Source organism: Xiphophorus couchianus, chromosome 3, assembly GCF_001444195.1.
Source record: "Xiphophorus couchianus chromosome 3, X_couchianus-1.0, whole genome shotgun sequence".
NCBI classification, from domain to species: Eukaryota; Metazoa; Chordata; class Actinopteri; order Cyprinodontiformes; family Poeciliidae; genus Xiphophorus; species Xiphophorus couchianus.
In genome coordinates this window covers 3,952,925-3,973,949 of record NC_040230.1, presented here as the reverse complement: position 1 = coordinate 3,973,949, position 21,025 = coordinate 3,952,925, and the positions used below count along the sequence as shown (strand labels likewise).

Sequence of the window (21,025 nt, the reverse complement as noted above, 5' to 3'; positions counted from 1 at the left end):
CAACACCCACTGCGCGTAAGAAAATCTCCTGCAAACCTCTGTTATTTAGTCTGCTGCCGCGTCTCTGCGCTCCTGCAGCCTTCAGCGCACCAACCATGGAGCCGCGCTGTGTTTCCCATCAGCGGTAATTTAGCGGTGAAGTTCTGGGTACGATCCCTCGGCATTCGCCTGCAGGTCGGTGCATGATCACCATGGGAATCAACAAATAAACAAGATCCTGGTTAAACACGTTTATTTATAACAAAGAGTCGCATGCGTTTTGATTCAGTAAGACAGCCAATTTGTTGTCTTGATCTTTAAATATCAATCACAATTTTACACTAAGATGATTGAAATCTTAGAACTTCACAGAGAATCAGGAACGATGACACCGGCTTATGAAGCTTCACCAAAATCATCCCCTCTGCGTCCTGGGGACGGAATGAAGTTGATGTTTTATTTCATTCTTCCATCGCGCGTAGATTAACATTTCTGTACTATTTACTTAATAACTAAAAACGACTCAATAATTTGAATCTTCAAGATAAAAGGTCCCTGATAACTTGTGATCTTTGCTGAAATTATAGTTTGTGCCACTTGGAGAGTTATAATTACATCGTTTTTAGTTAAAAACAGGCTGTGAAGATTGAACCGCTTTTCTGTCCTTCATCCTCAAAACTTTGCTGCGTCTGTGTCTGAACGCTTGCTCTCCGTCTGACATCCACTTTTTGCAGCACTGCAGAAGTTTTAGAGAATGAGATGCAGAGTGGATGAAAAACTGATGAAGTGTTGCGGGATTCTTGACAGCTTCACAACTGATAGGACTTGCGCGTCTCTGCGGTTCTTAATGATCTGAAAATGCAGCAGATTCATTTAGTTATTTTTCCTCCTGGTTTCCAAGACTCAATTTGGCTTGATGGTTTTTAATTCCAAGAACATAAAGACCAGAAGCTGTCAGGACCAACTTAGAGCTTCCGAGATCCAAACCCCATAACAGTTTTTATGTGTCCTCCATATTTTGGTAGTTATCCCTCTGTCTGACTCCAACACATGAAGATGAGAGTAAAATATGTATCAGATGGGCCTCCCTTGGCAAACCCGACAGTCAATCTGAATCAGATGAACAGATCCCTTCTTCTCCCATCTCAAATATGTCTGTATTATCAGCAGAAATCCTCAGGGTAAGAAGTTTTTGTTTAGCACCATTTATACAGAGATTATTAAAAGTCAAGGAATGAAAAAGGGGGGTTGGGGGGGATTATGAAACATATAAGCAACACAAAACAATACAAATTTGGGCAAAAGTGCAGATAAATAAAAATGTGATTTAAAGCAGCCAACACTTTCTGCATATATCTGGTTTTCTGGTTCCAAGACTGAGGAGTTTTGGTTCTGGTCCTGGGAACCCTGAATGAATACCACTTAAATGAGCTGAAGTTTCAAAATTGATCACACTTAACCAACATCTCTGAATTATATTTAGGCCCAAGTCATTTCAGCCACCTTAAGATCATTAAAATCATTTTGAAATCTATTGTTTTATTAACAGGAAACCAGTTCTTTAAGATCCATTTTCCTAGTGCTGGCCAGGGATTCATGAGCTGCACCTGCCTCATCAACTGCTTATACTATTTAGATTATTTCTTATACTATTTGTTTTTACAATTATTTGTTAGAGACACCTTTACAAAAATATAACTTGCCAAGCACAGACTTATGCACCAGTTTTTTGCATCCTGTGTTGACAGAAAAACTTAGAGATTTTATGAGATTGTTAGAATTCAAGTTTGAGCCCATAATGACACCAAGGTTGTTATATATTTTGTGTTTTTTTATCATCACTGATACCAGTGTTACTTATATTTTTGGGCTGAAAAACGATACCTTCTGTGTTTTCATAAAGCTGGTGGAATTCCATGCCCATTCACTCGTTGATTATGTAGACAGACTAGTTCAGAGACTGTAAGCTACTGTGGTCAGTCTCAAAAATATCAATTTGTGTCTCATCAGCATAGAAATACAACAAGAGAAACATAATCTGAGCAACAGATGCTATGTAAAAGTAGTCTAAGAATAGAGCCCTGGGGAACCTCAGAGTTCACTATTGTTTGCTGAGACTTACAGTTACCAAATGCCAAAAAGTAGACCCAACCTCGGCCCAATACAACCTGAAGCAGTTTATCATAGTACACTTAAACAGCGTGGCAGTGCAGCAGGTGGAAATGAAGGTCATTTTGTTCTCTGCAGGATTCTGTCGGTGATCAAAAGTACAACATTTCTGGTCTAAATGTACTTCACAACAAAGCACCTGAATGAATGATTTAAATCAAACTGTTTGCACAACTAAATAGGTGAAATTTACCCCAAAGCCTCAAATAAAGTTTAAAAGATTATTTATGCATTAATCTGTTAAAAATCAACAACTTTGACTTATTTGTAGCTCAACACTATTGCATGAATGCATCCTGAAACCACAGGCTGGCTAGAAAATGTAACGTTGGGTTTGTGCAATGAGACATTAAAATGCTGGAGGTTCTAAATAGAATTGTACACATTTTAATCGTTTATTTATTATTATCAAAAGCAACAATCCAAAGTTTAGTCACAAAACTATTTTTGTTCAAATGTGTTGAAAAGGCAGTGCATATCTATGTTTTATTTGAGGTGATGGCCTCCTGTTCTCATTATTCTTTTCCTTACAACTGTCTGAATTCTTCCCCTTCAAAAATATGTTTTTATGTGGTTTTCTTTACCCTCCAGAATTTAACTGTAGGGTTAAATTCTTCCACCTGTAGTTCATTTAGTTGGCTCACTCGATTCCTTTTTCAGGTTCCCTTCTTTAACAAGTTCAAGCTCCTCAGTGGGATGTAGAAAAAGGGAGCAGTTGAAGTAAGATCAGCCCCTCCTGTTAGAGCAACCAGTGAAGAAAGTTTGTATTTTTAAGTAATTAGCATTATCCCACTATTTTCTGCCATCTTTGGTTCTTTCTTCTGTTCTGCTCGAGGTAGTTTCAGTTTAATGTAAGAAGGAGATTTTAATCTTTATTGATGTCCTGGTTAAATAAAGGTCAGAGAATGTAAATAATTTGCTCAGCTTGATGAGTGTATAGGTCTGAGGTAAAATCAACGTAACCTTTAAACAAATTTGTGAGAAAAAGACAAACAGCTGAATAACAAGACAGTAAGATTTTTTGGGTCCCAGATGGATCCACAGTGCCTCTCCGCCCTCGTTTACCCCCCCCCAAACACTTACAACCCTGCAATTTTAATTACGCTCGAAGGTTGTAAATTTTACAGTGGTGGTGGAGTCTGCAGGGTTTGTCTGCTCTGCCCGAATCCACAGGCTGGTTTTTACTGCCGAAGTCAGACAACACGACTAGTTACTGCAGGAATCCCTCCACTACGGATGATAGAAAACATGTATATCTGTTATTTAAGGTCCAGTTTTTAATCAATATTGTTAATGTGAGCAGACCACATCGTTTGATTGGCATACATTTTGTTTATTGTAGTCACAGATCAGTGAATGGCCTGAAAATCTCCCCTTTAAATGCTGAATATTGGTCCCACTCAAACTATGTACACATTGCTTTAGTTTGGGATGTGGGTTCAGGAAATGGTTAACTCCTGATCAATCATAATTTCCTCAAACTGAAGAGACATCAGGTCAGAGGTTATGGCACAAAGATAAAAAGAATTGATCCGGTGTTGCACAAAATATTTTAACCTTTACAGTGTCTATGTTGTGTGTCCCCTACAGAAGAGGCAGTGATGCAAACTGAAGTCATTTATTGAGAACTGGGAATGACTTCAGGGACTCAAAGTGATGGAAGCCTCTTGAAAACACAAGAGTTTGATTGCATTGGCTGCGTGATTCAGGATCAGATGTTTACATGAGTCATAATGGGAATTATTGGCTTTTATTCTACATAGATTCCCCAGAGAGAACAATTTGGTCAGAACTGCCACTAAAGTTAAACACTATTTACAGCAACGTCCACTCTTATTGGTCCCATGGGTAAAAGGTGTATAAAAATCTTTAAAATACTTAATATTTTATTGCAGTAGCATAATTTGACAGTGGAAACATAGGGAACATCAACTTTTATTTTGAGAGAATATGTTTAGTAGGGGGGCGGGATTCGAATTTAAGTAAATAATTGTTTTCACCAGAATTAGTGGTGCCACACTCATTGGCACCCCTGCTGTTAAAACTTTGTACAGCCCTCACTTTCCTCATTTCGAGAGGACTTTGTGTTCTCCTATAACATTTCACAAGGCTTTGGCTACTTCTGTTGAGACAATCTGATCGTGGGTGTCCAACTCCAGTTTTCAAGAACTACTGTCCTGCAACTTTTGCATGTATTTCTTCTCCAACAAACTTTTATCGAATGACTGAATGACCTCATCTGTCATTTAACTCTGTAGAGGACTGGTCATTCATTTGATTCAGGTGCGTTTGAGCAGGGGTGCATCTAAAAGTTGCAGGATGATAGCTGTTGGGGAATAGAGCTGGACATTCCTGTTTTAAATTTTTCTATCCGGAAGTCAGGTGACCATAGAAAATTGTACATTTTGTGCTGTTGTGTCTTTTGTGTTTATTTGGTCAAATGTTTTGGATCATTTTTCTGCTTAAAGATCCAGTGGTAATCCTTTTTACTTTCTTTCTTTTTTTTTTTTTTACTGCAAATACCTCCAGATTTTTAGTTTAAAATGTTCTGGTATTTAAAGAAAAAAAAAAACAAAACAATGTTTGTGGAAAAGAAAGAAGGATTAATAATTAAAAGCTACTAAGCACTCTGGTGAATTAAAGAAAGTTACATTTAGAAAATGCTTTAGATATGTGCATTTTATGGGATCTTTAATAAGGCACAGGTGATTTTTTTTGTTTTACATAGATTGTTGTCTACACGTCTGGGGAGAACATGAAAACACATTTCTTTCAACATATTTTTCACCAACTGTGCCAATAAATGTGTCAAGTGTTGTAAGCTATGTCATCCGTGCCAATGTCAAACGTGAAATGGATCATTTCAACTATTAAGATTTAAATATGAGCTTTGAACAAACATGTTTCATTTTCTAGCTGCTGCTGCTGTATGTTAAAGTGTTCAGCAGCAGGGACGACCTGAGTGACATCCACATTTTTATATCACTTCCACATCTGTGGCTATGCATCATCTCGTTTCCATCCAATAATATTTTTCCCATCTCTGTCACCGTGGGGGGGTTGCTCTGAATAAAGCAGATCAGACGCATGAGTAAACATCAGAGCAGTCAGTCTGGAGCAGATTTCTTCCTGCATGAGCCGCTGCGCTCTGAGACGTTGACATCTGTATGCTTCAACCCATAAACCCATGTGTTTGGAGTCGTTTCCACTCGTTGGTTCAGGTTACATTTGCACTCGTAACAAAGTGACTGACTTGTGCTTTTAAGACCCGGGTTCGAATGTCACTCCATTTACCTGGACAGATGAATGAATACAATGGAGGAAAGTTGAGCAAATTTACAGAGTTTTTAAAGCAGTTTTGGGATGATAATGTCACATTCTCTTGGCATTATAGATAGACTTTCATAAGAAATGGAAATTACAGAACAATTTATATATTGTTCTATAGTGTGGTGCATTTCTAAGACTTGAATTAGGAATGCTCCTCACTATTCTGTCCTTCACAGGCACTGAAGCCAGCTGTGACAATGAAGGAGAAGTCCTGCACATCCCCAACATCACCGACAACCCCTGCATCACCTGCGTCTGCCTGGTAGGAACCCGCTTTCTTCTCTGCTCTGCTCACATTAATGAATGCCAAGTTATCAATCCTCCTCTGTTTGTTCTGCTCTCTTTAATATATAACTTGGTGTTTCCGTTCCGGCCGAGCGAATGACATGAACTCCTTTTGCATTGATAGGGATATTTACAGAGTCGATCATTTTATAGGAAGATTGCAACAGTAGCAGGACAGTTTCAGCTGGTCTTTCGTGACAGATCAGTGCTTGCTTTGAATGATTTGATTAGATGGTAAACTTTGGCATTAAATTGCATCGGTAAGCAGTTTGTAATTTAAAACAAAATCAAATGTCATGATGCAGTTTTTCCTTGCAGTGAAATACAAAGTGGGTATTGTTTCTTTTTTCCAGGCGTGCCCATTATCCTGCCTTGGTGCAGTTGTTAAAACAGACCAACAAAATGTTGGGAGACAACTCTTTCCCGGAACATGTGCTCTTTGACCCCACATCCCCCATTACTGCTGTAGAGCTCTTTGTTTCCGAGGATGAGAATGGACCAGAGAGGCTTTTCTGGTCACTGCTTTATTTTTGGCTGAATGAAAAGTTTTGGCTTTTAAATGCCGTTACCTGACCCGAGTTTATCCTACAGGAAGCAAGGAAGTGTGATGCTGAGGGGTGTGTTTAATGAATCCCAGATCTAGTTCCAGATCTGAGCTCTGACTTCCACAACAAGTTAAGATGTTTTCACACATAACAAACTGATAGACTTGGTTCAATTGGTGCTGTTTGCTTTCTCACTGCACTGTGTCAAATGAACAAAATATTTTGAAAAAGCTGTTCACCCCCTCAAATGTGGTGGCACTACACTTATAACTACTGAAGGAAACAACATGAAGGAGACAGAGTGCAACTTCCTTCTTCATAAACAAAAATGGAGTGGTGTCTGATTTTAGCAGTTGTAGGATTTCTTTTCTTGCAAAAGACCACAAGCCATTTCTCCCTCTAGCATTAGACTCTTGCGTTTGTTTTGGTTGTTTTTACCCAGAATGCTCTGCTCTATGATGTGCTTCTTGATTTTGGAGCCATTGGAATTGGGGGATATTACTGTTATGAGAGTGACAGTGAGATGATTGTAGCTTTGTGACATGGTGTATTATCCTGCTGAAAGTAACCCTCAGAAGAAGAATGCACATATGATCAGAAACAACAACCAAGTAGCTGTGGAGTTTAAATAAAACTTACTTTATCTAAAAGATCCAAAGGATGTCAAGAAAATGCACCTGATTTGGTTTTCTGCTACTGCAGCTCATCTGCTTTTAGGTTCAACATCTTATTAATTCAGAGATGGGATTTCTCAGTTATAAGGTGTTGTGAAAATGGTCATTTCAGCTATTATTGCCTTTGTTACCTCTGACATTAATCAGAGGTATCTTCATCCACTGAACCTCAGCTCGCCAGATATTTTGTCCTTTAACCAGAGAGATCTCACTAGATCAAAACAATCTATCTGGTAACTAAATGTCTGGTTTTTGTCTGGTCTGGTATTCAGTTTGAACTTCAGCAGGTTGTATTCTCCACAGATAGAGACCTAAATGAACTGGGTTGCTGCCATGTGGTTGGCCAATTGAACAGGTGTATCCAATTAGTTGAGACATATGACTTTGTTTAGTTCATAGCTGCTGTCTGAATGCAGCCAAAATAAAGACAGTGACAGTCAGTTTTGGCTAGCTTGTTTAATTTGCTCAAAATGAACAAAGCCAACAACTTTTATCCAGATTCAGACACCAGTAAACATCTTTTAACCTTTTACTGTTCGTCCCTTTACACATTATTTAGACAGAAGGAAATTATTTTGTTTTCATGGAGTATTGGAGATTTGGAAGTCATCAGAAGGTGTTACTAATTTATAGATGATATCAGAGCCATTAAGTGTATAAATTGTTTTAATCAAAAAGATTTGTTTATTGATCCTGAAACTTGAAAAAAAATATTTCCATTGACTTAGATCAGCAGTTTTTTCTGACACACAGCAACAGAAATATTCATCCACTGCTGTCTCTTGTCAAAATGTGCAGATATTTACTTATGTGCTAATAAACAAACTCAACAGAGACATCATGACATGACAAACAACCTCAATGATCTTTAAGAAAACATCCTTTAGAGAACATTTTTTAATTTGTGATTATTTCTCCTATCCATCTCTAGCACATTGTGTCTGACAAGCAACAGCTGGGTCCGGACCTAAATTTCGGGAACCGCTAAATTAACAGTTTGAGCTGCATTTTCCTCAGCTGACAGTGGAAATGTTACCACAGCTTTGTTTGACAGCTTCCATACAAATCAGGAGGAGAAAGTTGCTGTTTACCTTGAGAATCTGCATGTTTAGTTATCATCTAAGTGCATTCAGCTGACGGAGTCACACGCCAGCCAAGCCAACAGATTGTCCAGAAGACGTGTGAGAAACTGAGTTCTGCACAGATTGTGTCAGATGTAAAACAGTCCTGTACAGTCTTGGCATCTTGACTGTTGTATTTGAAGGTTATGTTGCGGTTGTGACAGTCGGGTTGGAAACATGACACTTCTGTTGTGTTAATATTTTAAGTCACAGCGTCATAAATTAATCCAGACTACCTGTAGACAAATCCTGGTTATCTTTTATAAAGTGCCATTGTAAAGTTTTAGACCCCTGGAATTTGTTTTACATTATGTTGCATCTCATCCAGAGACTTCAGCGTGTTTAATTTCAGATTGACCATCTTCAGTTCAACTGAGCGAATATTTTGGAAAACCAACTTTCCCTGCATTTACACACTTTTAGGTATATTTCTACTACCTTTACTCAGACTGAAATATTTGTCCATTCCTCTTTGTAAAATTGCTGAGGCTTTTGGATCTAACTCTGGACTTTGACTAGACCTTTTTACCAGATGGATATGATTCCTAGTGAAAGGTGAATCTCTGCAGCAGATTCAAGCATTCTGCAGCCTCAAACTGGTTTTGAGTGTTAACCTCCATTTAACGTTCGTTCACCAGGTTCACTGACCCCGCTGAAGAAAAGCATTTCCCTACATGTCTTGTCTTACTTCTTATGTCTTTCATTCAGTTGTGGCTTTGACATAGAGTATATAGATCTATATAGATCTCTCTCTCTCTATATATAGGTAGATAGATAGATCTATATATACAGTACAGACCAAAAGTTTGGACACACAGATGTGTCCAACCTTTTGGTCTGTACTGTATATTTAGATCTATATATGTATATAGATCTATATATATATAGATCTATAAATATATATATAGATCTATCTATCTACCTATATATAGAGAGATCTATATAGATCTATATACATATATGTGATACTTTTCTATTCAATTATTACACTAGAGCCCAAAAAAGACCCCCTGGAGGGGTACAAAAAAAAAATTTGGGACCGGATATTACCGATTTCCCAAAAGAAAAGCTGATCTAGATTGTGAAGTTTTCTATGATCAGTGCAGAGATCATCCTGAGACTCCAGCTGTCATAAAGACGTCCGAGGACGACCTCTGTAAAAGTTTCCCAACAGGTTCAGAAATTGTTCTCAGTTTTTAGAGCTTTCTGAACCTGTTCTCAAGAAAACGTGTGCAAAAGCAGGATTCATAATGACAAGCACACACATGAAGAGAAACGCCACACTCCACAGAAAATCCCACCTAATGGTTTCTCCTGCCACCAACCTCCAAAACAACAAAGCTGTTTTTTTAGAGGAGGAAGAAACATTGAATTTTGTGAATAAACTATCAAAAGTTAACATCCTGTTTGCAGGTTTCTCTCCGGGCGCTCCGGCTTCCTGCCACAGTCCAAAAAGACTTAATGCGTTTATGATGGATGGATGTTAATAATAATAATAATAATAAATTATTATTATCATTACTATATATAAATTGATATATCTATCCATCTAGCAAACAAAAGATATATCTATACATCTATCTATAATATATACTGTATATACTGTATTCACTGTATATATACTGTATATATATATATATACACTGCTCAAAAAAATAAAGGGAACACTCAAATAACCCATCCTAGATCTGAATGAAAGAAATATTCTCATTGAATACTTTGGTCTGTACTAAGTTCCATTTGCACAACAGCAGGTGAAATTGATTGTCAATCAGTGTTGCTTCCTAAGTGGACAGTTTGATTTCACAAAAGTTTGATGTACTTGGAGTTATATTGTGTTGTTTAAGTGTTCCCTTTATTTTTTTTGAGCAGTATATTTAGATCTATGTACATATATATAGATCTATATACATATATATAGATCTATATACATATATATTGTATATCCATAAAGTCAATGATTAATAGTTGTCCTGTAAATTCTGCAGTTTTTCCAGTTACCATGGGCTTGTTGACTGTTTCTATGGGAACGAGTCTCTGTGATCAATACTCTTTTTGCCTGACCGTTATTTTTTTAGTGGAGGTCCATATCTTTGTTAGTTCGCTGCTGTTGTTGATTAGTTTTATAGTCTAACCCTGCTTTAAACCTCTCTGCAGCTTTATCTCTGCTGTGTTCCTTAGTCTTCATAATGTTATTTGTTCACTGTTCTTCTCTAGTAAAGAACAGCTGCATTGATGCTAAAATTAATCCATTCACAGATAAACTCTATTAATTTAGTGACTACTTAAATTAAACTGGTTGCGTAGGATTTTATTTAAAAGCTAGAGGTGTGCGATCCTGCATATTTTGATATCGATCTGATACCAAAGAGCCTTTAGGTGAGTTAGTTTGTTTGTTTTTTTTTTAATCATTTGTCCAGACGTATGACAGAATTTGGACAGAGTTTATGTGCTTTAGTATGATATTAACATGATATCCATGCATTTTTCCTACATAGACAAAGCACAAAAAATTACCATTTGAAAGCAAATCAAAAAAAAATCTTTTTTTAGGTAGAGTTGAAAAACTACAATACAAAATTTAAACAACATTTCATGCTGTAGAATTAAAGCATCAATCCAATACTGATGCTGACATGATATCAATATTATTGATATCTTGGATCAACTTGCCCAACTCTACTAAATGCAGTTGAATTATTTTGGGGGAATACAAATGCACATCACTCTTCAGATTTTCATTTTTTAAAAAATTGAACAAACATGAATTTTCCATTTGATAATTCTGTTATCCATACTTTTGCAAGGCAAATTGCCGTCTTTACATTTAGAAAGCTCACAGAATAATTACCCAAATTCACCTTTTTTACTCCAACCTCTGATACTTCACATGTATCGTAAACCTCAGCTACTGTTTGGCTCCTGGTTGGTTGCAGGAGGTTCTCCTGTCCTCTGTGTTATCAGGCAGACATCAGCAAAGTCCTGCTGAATGATATCAGTCATCAGCAGGCAATGGCTGCCCTTTCATCTCTACTTTAACCCCTCCGCTCCACACACTTACATATCAGCCCCCCGCTCCCTCCTTTTCCTCTACACACACATAGACACTATATCCCTTCATAGCCTTACACACATCCTGGTCATTCTTTTTTAAATTTAACCTATTTTCATCCTCTAGATTTTGGGTTTCTCCTTTTGTTCTGCTTTCTCAGGTAAAATGCTTTTGTTTGTTTTTTTGGCTTCTTTTTCAGCGTGACTGACTCGCTGCTGTTTGTCATCCCTCATCTTCACTTTCTGTTCACTACCCCAAACGTTGGGATCCTTTTTGTTCCAATCTTTTCTGAATAATTGTGACTTGATGGAAGATGAAGTTCACTTTTCCAAACTGTGTGGAAGAAAAAGTTAAATTCAGTGTTGTATGATCGACACAATCATTTCTGCACTTCCAAAAAGGGTCCCATGTCACCATGAAGTCCCTTTGGGGGGTAACGAGCCACTGGGTCTCCAGTGTCACTTATACATGGGTCGGAGGAGGAGGAGATGGGGGGTCTGCTCACTGAGTCCAGAGTATGGACACACACATGTATGGACACAGAGAATCCATTGTGTATGTCCAGGCTGAGGCAGAGCAGAGAGTGGATGTGGTTGACAGACTGATTGACAGATAGGTCGCCATGGCGATCTGTTATCTTGGAAGGAGTCAGTCCATCTCTGTCACTCTCTTCATCATCCTCGTCTATCTGTCTGTCCATCTGCATGTCTTTTTCCACTCTCTCATCGGTTCTTCCTCTCCTCCTTCACCCCCAGATCGGCTCTTTTTTTCCCCTTCACATCCCGTCATGCAGATGCAGTTCTTTCAGAATGTCTTGGACCTACACGGACGCCTGTTGTGTCCCTCCATTGAGTCAGAAGAGTTAAACCTAGCTTTTAGGTCAGGAAATGTTATTTCTGGTGAATGATTTAGCAATGGCAAAAACAATTCAAAATGGTGGATGAGCATCAGTTTTAAGGTTTGCAGAACCCTTTTCTGTAAAACTGGATTTATACATCCCTGTCAGGGAAAGTAACAACTAAAGTTCAGCTTTATGTTCAACAAATGCTGTTATAAGTAATTATATTTGTGTTGCACTTGTTTGACATTTAGTGTGTGTGTAAAGTAAATGTAAATAAAAATGTGAAACAAAGTTTCTGCAGTTTTCATCAACTCTAATTTAAGACATTTTAATCCCTTTTTAAGACCAGTATGAATGAAATTTAAGATTTAAGTAGTACATCTTACATTTTTGCATAGAATGAATGTAGCATGATTTGGATTGGCAACAGAAGTGAGCCAGTGACAAAGATGAACACTGTCCAGCAAACTGACGATAAATTTACACTTACCAGTGATCAAGGTAGACACAGCATGCAATGAAGATGCTCTCATGTGACTGAAAAATAAACTATAGAATATACAAGATGAAAAAGTCCTTCCTCCACAAAACACAAGGCCTGTGATTAACATATGAAAGGCCAACTGGTGTTTTTTCTAATGGATTTAAGACATTTCAAGGCCTTTTGTTTTTGTATAGATGAACTTCAGACTCTTTAAGGATGTGTGGACAGAACGTTTAAATCTAATGTCACTCTTTATCTGCTCTGGTGAAGCAATGATGCACCCAACAGGAGGTGAAAGATTAACTTTGCAGACACCCGTTATGACTTGACTCACCAGTTGATTTCATGCCTAAACAGCACAGGACCAAAGTAAATTTCCTATTTGCAGGTGCAACATATTTGTTGTTGTTCCTGTTCATAGCTCAGTTTTCAGTAGGACCTCCCTCTGTTTCCTTTGCCCACTTAGTTCCTGCAGGGTGGTTTGACAGATATGTGGCCAGGAGTCAACAAGTGAAAGGTGGGATTCACCCTGGCCAAGTCACCAGTCCATCACAGGACTTCATGGAGACAGTCAAGACAACTCTGCAAACCCATACAATAACACACTCATACTTGTTCACAAACACTCGCACCTGGGGACGATTTAGTAAAAAAAAAGAAACGTGAACATTTTGGGATGGGAGGAGGAAGCTTTCTTTTTTGAGTGTGACGAGACGGAAATAAAACTGTGCCTAAGTGTAGCCAGGAAAATATGTTCATAAATAAAGATATTTATGAACAATATCACCTATTCTGTCCTCTAGACACTATGAAACACGGCTTAATAGCATCAAAATATCAATGAAAAAATCTGATTGATGTTGTTTTATTTTATTCTAACTTATTCCAATTTTATTTATTTATTTGATTATTAAGGGATATAAAATAGTGGGACATTGAAACAGTCTGTAGCACCTTTACTTTGCAGTAAGAAAATCCTGGGTTCAAATCCCAGAATGGATCATGGCATTTGGATCTCATCTCTCCAGGTTCTCTGGCTTCCTCCCACAGTCCATAAACATGGATGTTAGGTTTATTGATTACTCTAACTTCTCCTCTACACTGCCTGTTATCCAATGACCCCTGGAGAGAGGCAGCAGCTTCATGGTACCGCGTAAGGAAAAACTGATAAAGACTATTGATGGACAGGATATGAAATAAAATCAAGTTAAAAGTGCTTGTATATAATTTATTTTACAAATTAAGAGAAAAACAAGACTCTAAAGGTTTGGCTGTGACTGAAAATCCAATTCTGTTTCTGTTGATGACAGAAAAAAAAGGTTGAAAAACCTCAAACAAAACAAAGAAGACATTCGAGGAGATGAGCAAACAAAAAGTAAAAGAAATACATTTGTGCCATTTGCAGTTTGTTTAGTCTCTCAGATATATTGTTATGAAGAAAATGAAGATATTCTGTGCACTTGGTTAATTGCATTCCTCATGAAAAGCATTGACAGCTGAGCAAACAAGCTGCTCTGACAAAAACTACAATTAGAAACAAAATAGCTTCTAAAACTTTACCTCGCAGCAGTCCAGAATATTTTTCCACTTGAACCTTTCAAGTGGAAGGATAAATCAACCAAACAAATCTTTGGTTGATTTATTTTGTTTGCAGTTTGTCGTTATTGTAATTTCAGTTATCTTTGTTCTTTTTATAAAGTGAAAAATGTTTTTATGTGTGCTGTTTTGATGTCAAGAAATAATGTAGAACGTTGAAACGTTGAAATAAAGTGATCTGTCCAGGTTAAATAAAGCATTTAAAAAATAAAGTAAATAATTTGAGAATAACAAGAATCAGTATTTTTCAATGTTTAAAACAATTCTCAACTTTAAAACAAACATTTTGTCATTTGTTAACTAATACCTCTGTTGTACAGTGTAATTAATATATACATTTCACCATCATATTTTGCATGTTTGACATAAATATCAAAGTAAACAATGTTACCAAATACTGTTCTACATTTGCAAAACAATTCATTTGAGATTTGTTTGAGCAGGGTTTTTAAGAGAAGAGATGGTGCCCCATCTCTTCACATGGCAGCATTTATGAAACTGACTAAAATAAATATCTGTATGACCCAAATCAGAGCCGGAATATGAGACTCTGTATATTTGTGCTGTAGATGCTGATTAGAGGTTGTTTTGTGAGAAAGAGAAAAGAAATCTCAAATGAAACCTCAGTGTAAATACTGGATTATTTAATAGACTGATGTTGACGGGAAACACAATATAATGAAATGTGAAAAGCAGGGAGCTTTGATCAGTCGAGTTGTTTTTCACGTGGAAGTGACGCTGAATCAAACAAACTTTTCCCAGCTCATCTTGTTATGAGCATTTTCGATGTATAGCAGAACAAGTCTGCATTATTTCATCCTTGTAGAAAACAAGAGCCGACGCTGAAGGGGTCAAAGCTCCTGCTGACCGTTAATTGATCAAACAAACATTCCTGTAGAGCTCTGTGAGGACGTTTTTACACCCGGTAGCAGGATCTCTGAGGAAGGTCAAAGGTTGTTCAACCTAAAGAGTAGATGATCAATACAGGACGGAGGTTTACTTGATAGACAGCTGATAATAAAACAGCAGCCCTGTTATCTGTTGCCTTCTATAATGTTAATGCTAATTAATGTGCATAAATGCCATGTTTAGCTTTTACTACAAAATAGGAACACATTCTACCCTCTTGTTTTCTGCTCATAATAAGTGCGTTTTATTTGCTTTATTGAAATATCTGATAGAGAAACTGTTGGAATTCAGTTATTTACACGACCTTATGGCTTTAGTGTGGAAGCAAGGTTGACTCCCTGTGGATCAACTTTTAAAATTATTTTAAAAGTCAATCAACAGAAATTCATCATGTTCCTGGAAGTAGTACTACTATGCCTTTTGGTTTTGGAGTGTGCATATCCAAACAAATACAAAATGCCCCAAAAATGTTAACAAATATTTGTCAAAGCATATAATGTACTTTGCTACTTTCAAATACTGAGGGCATCCATTGGCAAAAATAAGATGTTTGTGATGTGCTACCCTTTTTATATTTTGTTTTGTTGTCATAAAAGTTAAATATTATAATAAAAAATCTGCAGAAATTCCAAAATGGAAAATCATCTTTTTTTAAGCTTTTGTGCAATGCACCAATGGCTTGAGGAAGACACAAAGTATTTCACTTTTCACATTGTGTGTAAGAAAAATGTGTGATTTAATTTTAATTGGAACCACCTGTTTAGAGTTGGTCTTGATTAGCAGTAACTGGAACACTGATCAACATGTTTTATGTGTATTTACTTGATGATTTTGATGACAGCATGTGACAAAAAGTAATGTTTATTGCGTTTTTCGTAATTGATGACTGTGTGATGTTTTAATGATGTAAACCACTTTGAAATGCCTTGTTGCTGAAATGTGCTAAACAAATAAACCTGACTTGACATGTAGACAATGTCACAGTTAACGAGATTTTTCTGACATACTCCAGTGAAAAATTGAGTGAGAATTACATGTCTGAACAATCAAGTTTTCTAACTTTTGCAGAGCAGCAAATGCAGTTTGATTCGAAGTGAAATTTGGCTTCTTCGTACTTTCCTTTTGATTGTGAAGTGATAATGGTGTGGCGATCTAAAGTTAGAACTACTTAAACTATTTCATTGTTGATTTATGCTGAACAACAGACGTGTCTTTTTTTATCCTTATGTTACTACTTTTAAAAAGTTAATAGAAGATCTCTCTTCTCTCTGCCAGTGAAAATAATAACATGTAAATACAATTTAGCTGAATGAGCTATTGATGTGGTCTTGGAGTAAGTTTAGAAGTGAATCTTAGAAATGGCTTTGTAGCTATTTCAGGACTGATATCACAGAGTTTGTTTCACATCTGTTCTTAACTTTCTTCTTAAATGTGCTTTTTTAAAAACAGAGATCTTTTTTCATGTATTATGACCTTTTTTTTAATCCAACCCATACTACTTATATTCATTTCAAGATAAATTAATTATCTTACTTGTTGAAAAACAAAGTAAGAGACACGACAACATTTGTCTCCTTGGAGTGCTGCTTTTGCCTTTTATGTTTTGGACGCGAGGTGAAAGGTCACATTTAGAAAAGGCCATTAAGGTTTGAGAGGCTGGGAGGTGTTACAGTCCATGGACGTAAATGGGGTTTTAATTTAAGGGCTGATGGTGATGAGGTGACACCGTCTTATCTCTCCATCCCTTTACCAGACCTGAAAACATAAAAAGGAAAAGGATGCTTGCAAGATGAAAGCTTTAGATCTTTCTTTCTTCTGCACAGCAGCTTTCTTTGAAGTACATTTAAGTAGGAAAAGTGTGTCTTGAATTAAACAGTAGTCTGTATAAAAAATTGCTTGTTTTGATGAATTAATAATAGAAAATATTTCATTTAGTTTAAGGCCGTTTTAGGTAGAAAACTATAACCAGGAACTGATATAAAAGGAAACCAGGATAAAATGGATGGACAGTTTTATGGATGTGGGTGAAACAGGAAAAGGGAAAATAAAGATGGAAAAATAATTAAGAAACACAATGAAGTGAAGCAGTGAACACTGTCGCCTCCGAGTGGCAGAGCTACCCTAATTTTAACGTTCAAGAAATTATGTTGATAATACTGTATATTGTTCAGTAACTCAGATGTACAGCATTTTATGTTTTAGTGTTTTTATAAGAACTTTTGTCTCAAATGGCATTATGAAACATTTTGTTTTTCAATAGTAAACAACATTAAGACTGATTACAAGATTAGCTACATCATGTAAACCATAGATAGAATCACGTAATAAAATCTTGTCAATTAAAGTTTTTGTGTAAATTTGACCCATTCCATCAAAAGTTTAGAGTCAATGTTTTGCAGAAATGCAGTGTCTTAAAAAAACACCTAGCTGCCCTTCATAATCTAACCTTTATTGGTCCCTTCTTTCTTTTTTAAAATAATTTTTTAATATCCACCCTGAGTTTAATATTTTCATCTTTCCCAATTAGAGACTTTTCCTCGAACCAGTCTGAATATGTGGTGTTGGAGCTGAGCAGCTAACAGCAAAAGGCTTTTGATCAGCTAGGTTATAGACGTTGACCTTTTACATTCAATAAACACATTAGTAAATTATTCAATTTCACTGATTGAGTTTAAACAATCTGATTACTTGTGCAGTTTCTTGTTCTTGGTTAAATCCGGCGTCTTAGCAGCTGAAATAGTTTGTGATTGATTGTTTTAACCAATTAACTAAAGTTCAGCTGTGAGTTTGGGTTACAGTTTGTCAAGTAGATCACTGTGAAGAAAAGTAAAAGTTGTAAATTCAGGCAGTCGAACAAAACCACGTCTGCATTTGTAGAACCACAGACCATCCCACTGGCATCACTTTCCCTTTGACACAAACCCACTTATAAGCATACCAGTGCCTTATCCCTCTTAAAGTTTGTGTGTGTTGTGGGGGTGGGGTCTCAGTCTCTGCCACAGACAGTCAAGCAGCCTTGGTGCCGTGGTGGTATTTCAAGTGTTTATAAGGCGAGGTGACCCGGTGTGACCACTGACCCCGGCGCAACAAGGGTAGCAGCAGAGTGGGTCACATGTACCACCAATACTCTGCTAATGGATAATAGTGCAGAGACAAAGAAGGACATGACCTTCCAGATGCTGATTTTCAGAATTTAAAGGCACATTCACAAGTTTTTACTATTTAAAAATTGTTTTAAATGCAACACAAACATTTATTATGCCTAAAGCTACTGTACATTGCAAAACTGATCATGTTCTTTCCACTTTGTCACATCCACAAACTGAAATGATTTTATTTTATCCAAAATAAATAAGCAGCGCATGACTGTGCACTAGATAGAAAAGTAACCTGGACTGAAATTTTAACAAAAATAGCAATGAAATGTGGTTTTGCTTCTTATTAAACACTGCCACTAGTCTGAGGAGTTTTCAACTGATTCTGCCTAAATGAAAGAAACTAAAACATTTAAATTGCAGTTGAACACAAGGTTGGTGTTTGGTCGACTTCAAATTTAGATACATTTATTTACAATATCAAAATGTAGGGTTGGTCGTGCTGTTTTACTGTCCTTATATTTGAGCATTCACCACCATTTGTGTGGAGGTTGCATGTTTCTGCAAATTAAGTTATGAAAACAAGCAAATTAACTGATTAGCTAATTGGCTACCCAGTTTTCCTTGGGTTTTAGTGTGTCATTGTTTGCCGGGTATCATAAAGGATATTTACAAAACAGATAAGTCAATTAAGAAAAAAAAAAGTAGCTATATAAGAACAGATCTCAGGACTGGTTCTGTCACAATGACAAATATTGCTGGACAAAAGATTCTCCCAGAAAATTTTGCAGTGAACGATAATGTTGTTTTAAGACCATTTTCAAGTAATATATGTAAAGGCATAATAATACAAGAACACATTCTCAGAGACCAATAAACTTTAAATTCTAATGAACATTTAACACTGGAACTGGAAGACATTTTATTTACATTTGGATGTAAATATCCAAAATAAATAAGCAAAAAGCAGAAACAATAAATAAAATGAATTATGAAGTGTCTGTAAAAAAGAAAGTTCTTCAGAAACTGGGCCAGTTGAGACCAAAGCACCAGAATGAGGACTTTTGTCATCCAGTTTTTGGTAGAAAGAGAGAGAGAAAAGAGAAAAACGATAAATCGTGCAAATGGGAATTATTGAGCTTGTTTTAATTCATCATGCGATTAATTGATTTATTGCTTATTGCGACAGGAATACTCAGGACCAAGACTCAGAAGCTTCCTGTTGCTTTACTTATAGCAGCAAGTTCACCGCATGTTTACAGTCAGCTTTAACAGTCTATGGGAAAGTTTCACAAACTCAACTACGGCTGTCTTCCATGATAGATGATTACGGTTTAAATATATATAGAAATCTTTTGCCTTGCAGTTCCTTGAATACCCACTGTGTAGCTTTCCTAATTTATCCACGGCTTCTCTTTAAAATTACAGGCTGAGCCCGGGGCTACACTTATAAAACAGCAGTGGTCTGAGGAACCACCTCATCCTCAATTGATAATATAGTGTTCTAGTTGTTTTGCACTTTGACTTGTCACATTTCCACCGTTTAGTGGGTTTACATCCACGGCCAATCTTTCTTTCCAACAGTGCATTTATTCCAAAATACTGAAGTGAACAGAAATTTAGAAGAAAAAAGAAAATCTCTTGGCTTGAAGAACATTACACCATGTCTAAGATTTACAACATGTAAATATCATGTTGTATTGGTAACACTTTTCCCTAAGGTGCATTAAAATCTAACAGATTCTGTCAGTTACATGGAAAAAGGTGTCTATTAAAAATGTCTAAGAGTGCAGAAAAAGATATAAAGTAACACAAGTTTTGTTCTTTTGTAAGAAAATATTTAAATGAGCAGTAACTGATACTAAATTAGAATCCTGTTTGACTGTCTGCTAGGTTTTGCCTTCTCTTATTAAAAGACTGTATCGACAACTAAGCACAATTTTTTAAATTTAGGTATTTATTATGATATTTTCATTGTTTTCTTCATTTCACTACGTTTTGGTTGTGTTCTCAAAGTGAGACCCTGATGAGTACTTTCACCTATGGCATTAATTATAGTGAAACTGATTACCCAGATAAATAAATGCATTAATACTTTATCATTGTCCTAAAAAGAGGACATAAGATATAACTGGATGTAAATCTCAGCTGTGCTTGTGAGATTTTCTTCTGGTTTGTTTCCTTTAGCCAAAGCCAGAAGAATGTCATTTGTACATTGCTATTTATATTTACTAAATGTTCTGATAACTTTTATTGGTAATATTTTATGCTACTATGCCATGATTAATATTAGCATCCTGTAAATTAAAAGTATCTTTGCCAGTTTAAATTCTTCAATCCCTTTGCTTCAGGATAAGAACTGACATTAATCAAGTCATTAAATTCTTCTGCTTCTTCATGAATATTGTAACTCATTAACATATAACTGACTTGTATTTTGCCATAATTTATCCCTGTTGTCTGGAATAAAATGAAATTTTGAGTTTGATGACCAGGTATTAAAAAAATTAAGATTTGCAGAGTAACCTTCAACAAACCAAAATCCCATCCTGAGTTTGTCATTTTCCTCTAGTTGTCAGCGTCCCTCTAACCTGTTACACTTTATTATTTGCTTCTTTCCATCTCGGCTCCTCTCCTCCCTCTTCTTGTGTCATGACATCATCTGACCTCGGTGTGGTTGGGGTTTATTCGGAGAGCTGCAGCTATATAAAACTGGCCGGGTTTATTTTCGCACTCGTTTGATCCGTCTTTGTTGGAGCCTCCTGCCGCAAGGCCGCAGGACCTGCCAGCCTCCGCTTTACAAACCCTCATAGTTTGTAAAGTAAAACACACTCCGAGTGGGCAAGAAAACGGCAGTAAAGACTGGGTGTGAAACTTGAGAGAATTAAGCGACGCCGGTTCTGACCGGTCCCACCGTGCTTGTAGCAGCGCTGACGGACACAGAG

General features: G+C 36.7%; 1 protein-coding gene and 1 long non-coding RNA gene across 2 annotated transcripts in view; one reads left to right on the top strand and one right to left on the bottom strand.

The window, feature by feature from the left end:
• bmper (BMP binding endothelial regulator) overlaps window positions 1–21,025 on the top strand; it is a 39,609-nt gene that overhangs the window by 873 nt on the left and 17,711 nt on the right. Inside the window, exon 2 of the mRNA XM_028012260.1 lies at window positions 5,655–5,740. Within this exon, the coding sequence (XP_027868061.1) occupies window positions 5,655–5,740 (86 nt within the window). The remainder of the gene's footprint in view (window positions 1–5,654; window positions 5,741–21,025) is intronic.
• Window positions 332–15,939, bottom strand: LOC114141618 (uncharacterized). The gene is made up of 3 exons (XR_003594880.1): window positions 15,825–15,939; window positions 4,889–4,892; window positions 332–343 (listed from the first exon to the last, which is right to left on the bottom strand). It is a non-coding gene; the product is annotated as an uncharacterized LOC114141618 (long non-coding RNA).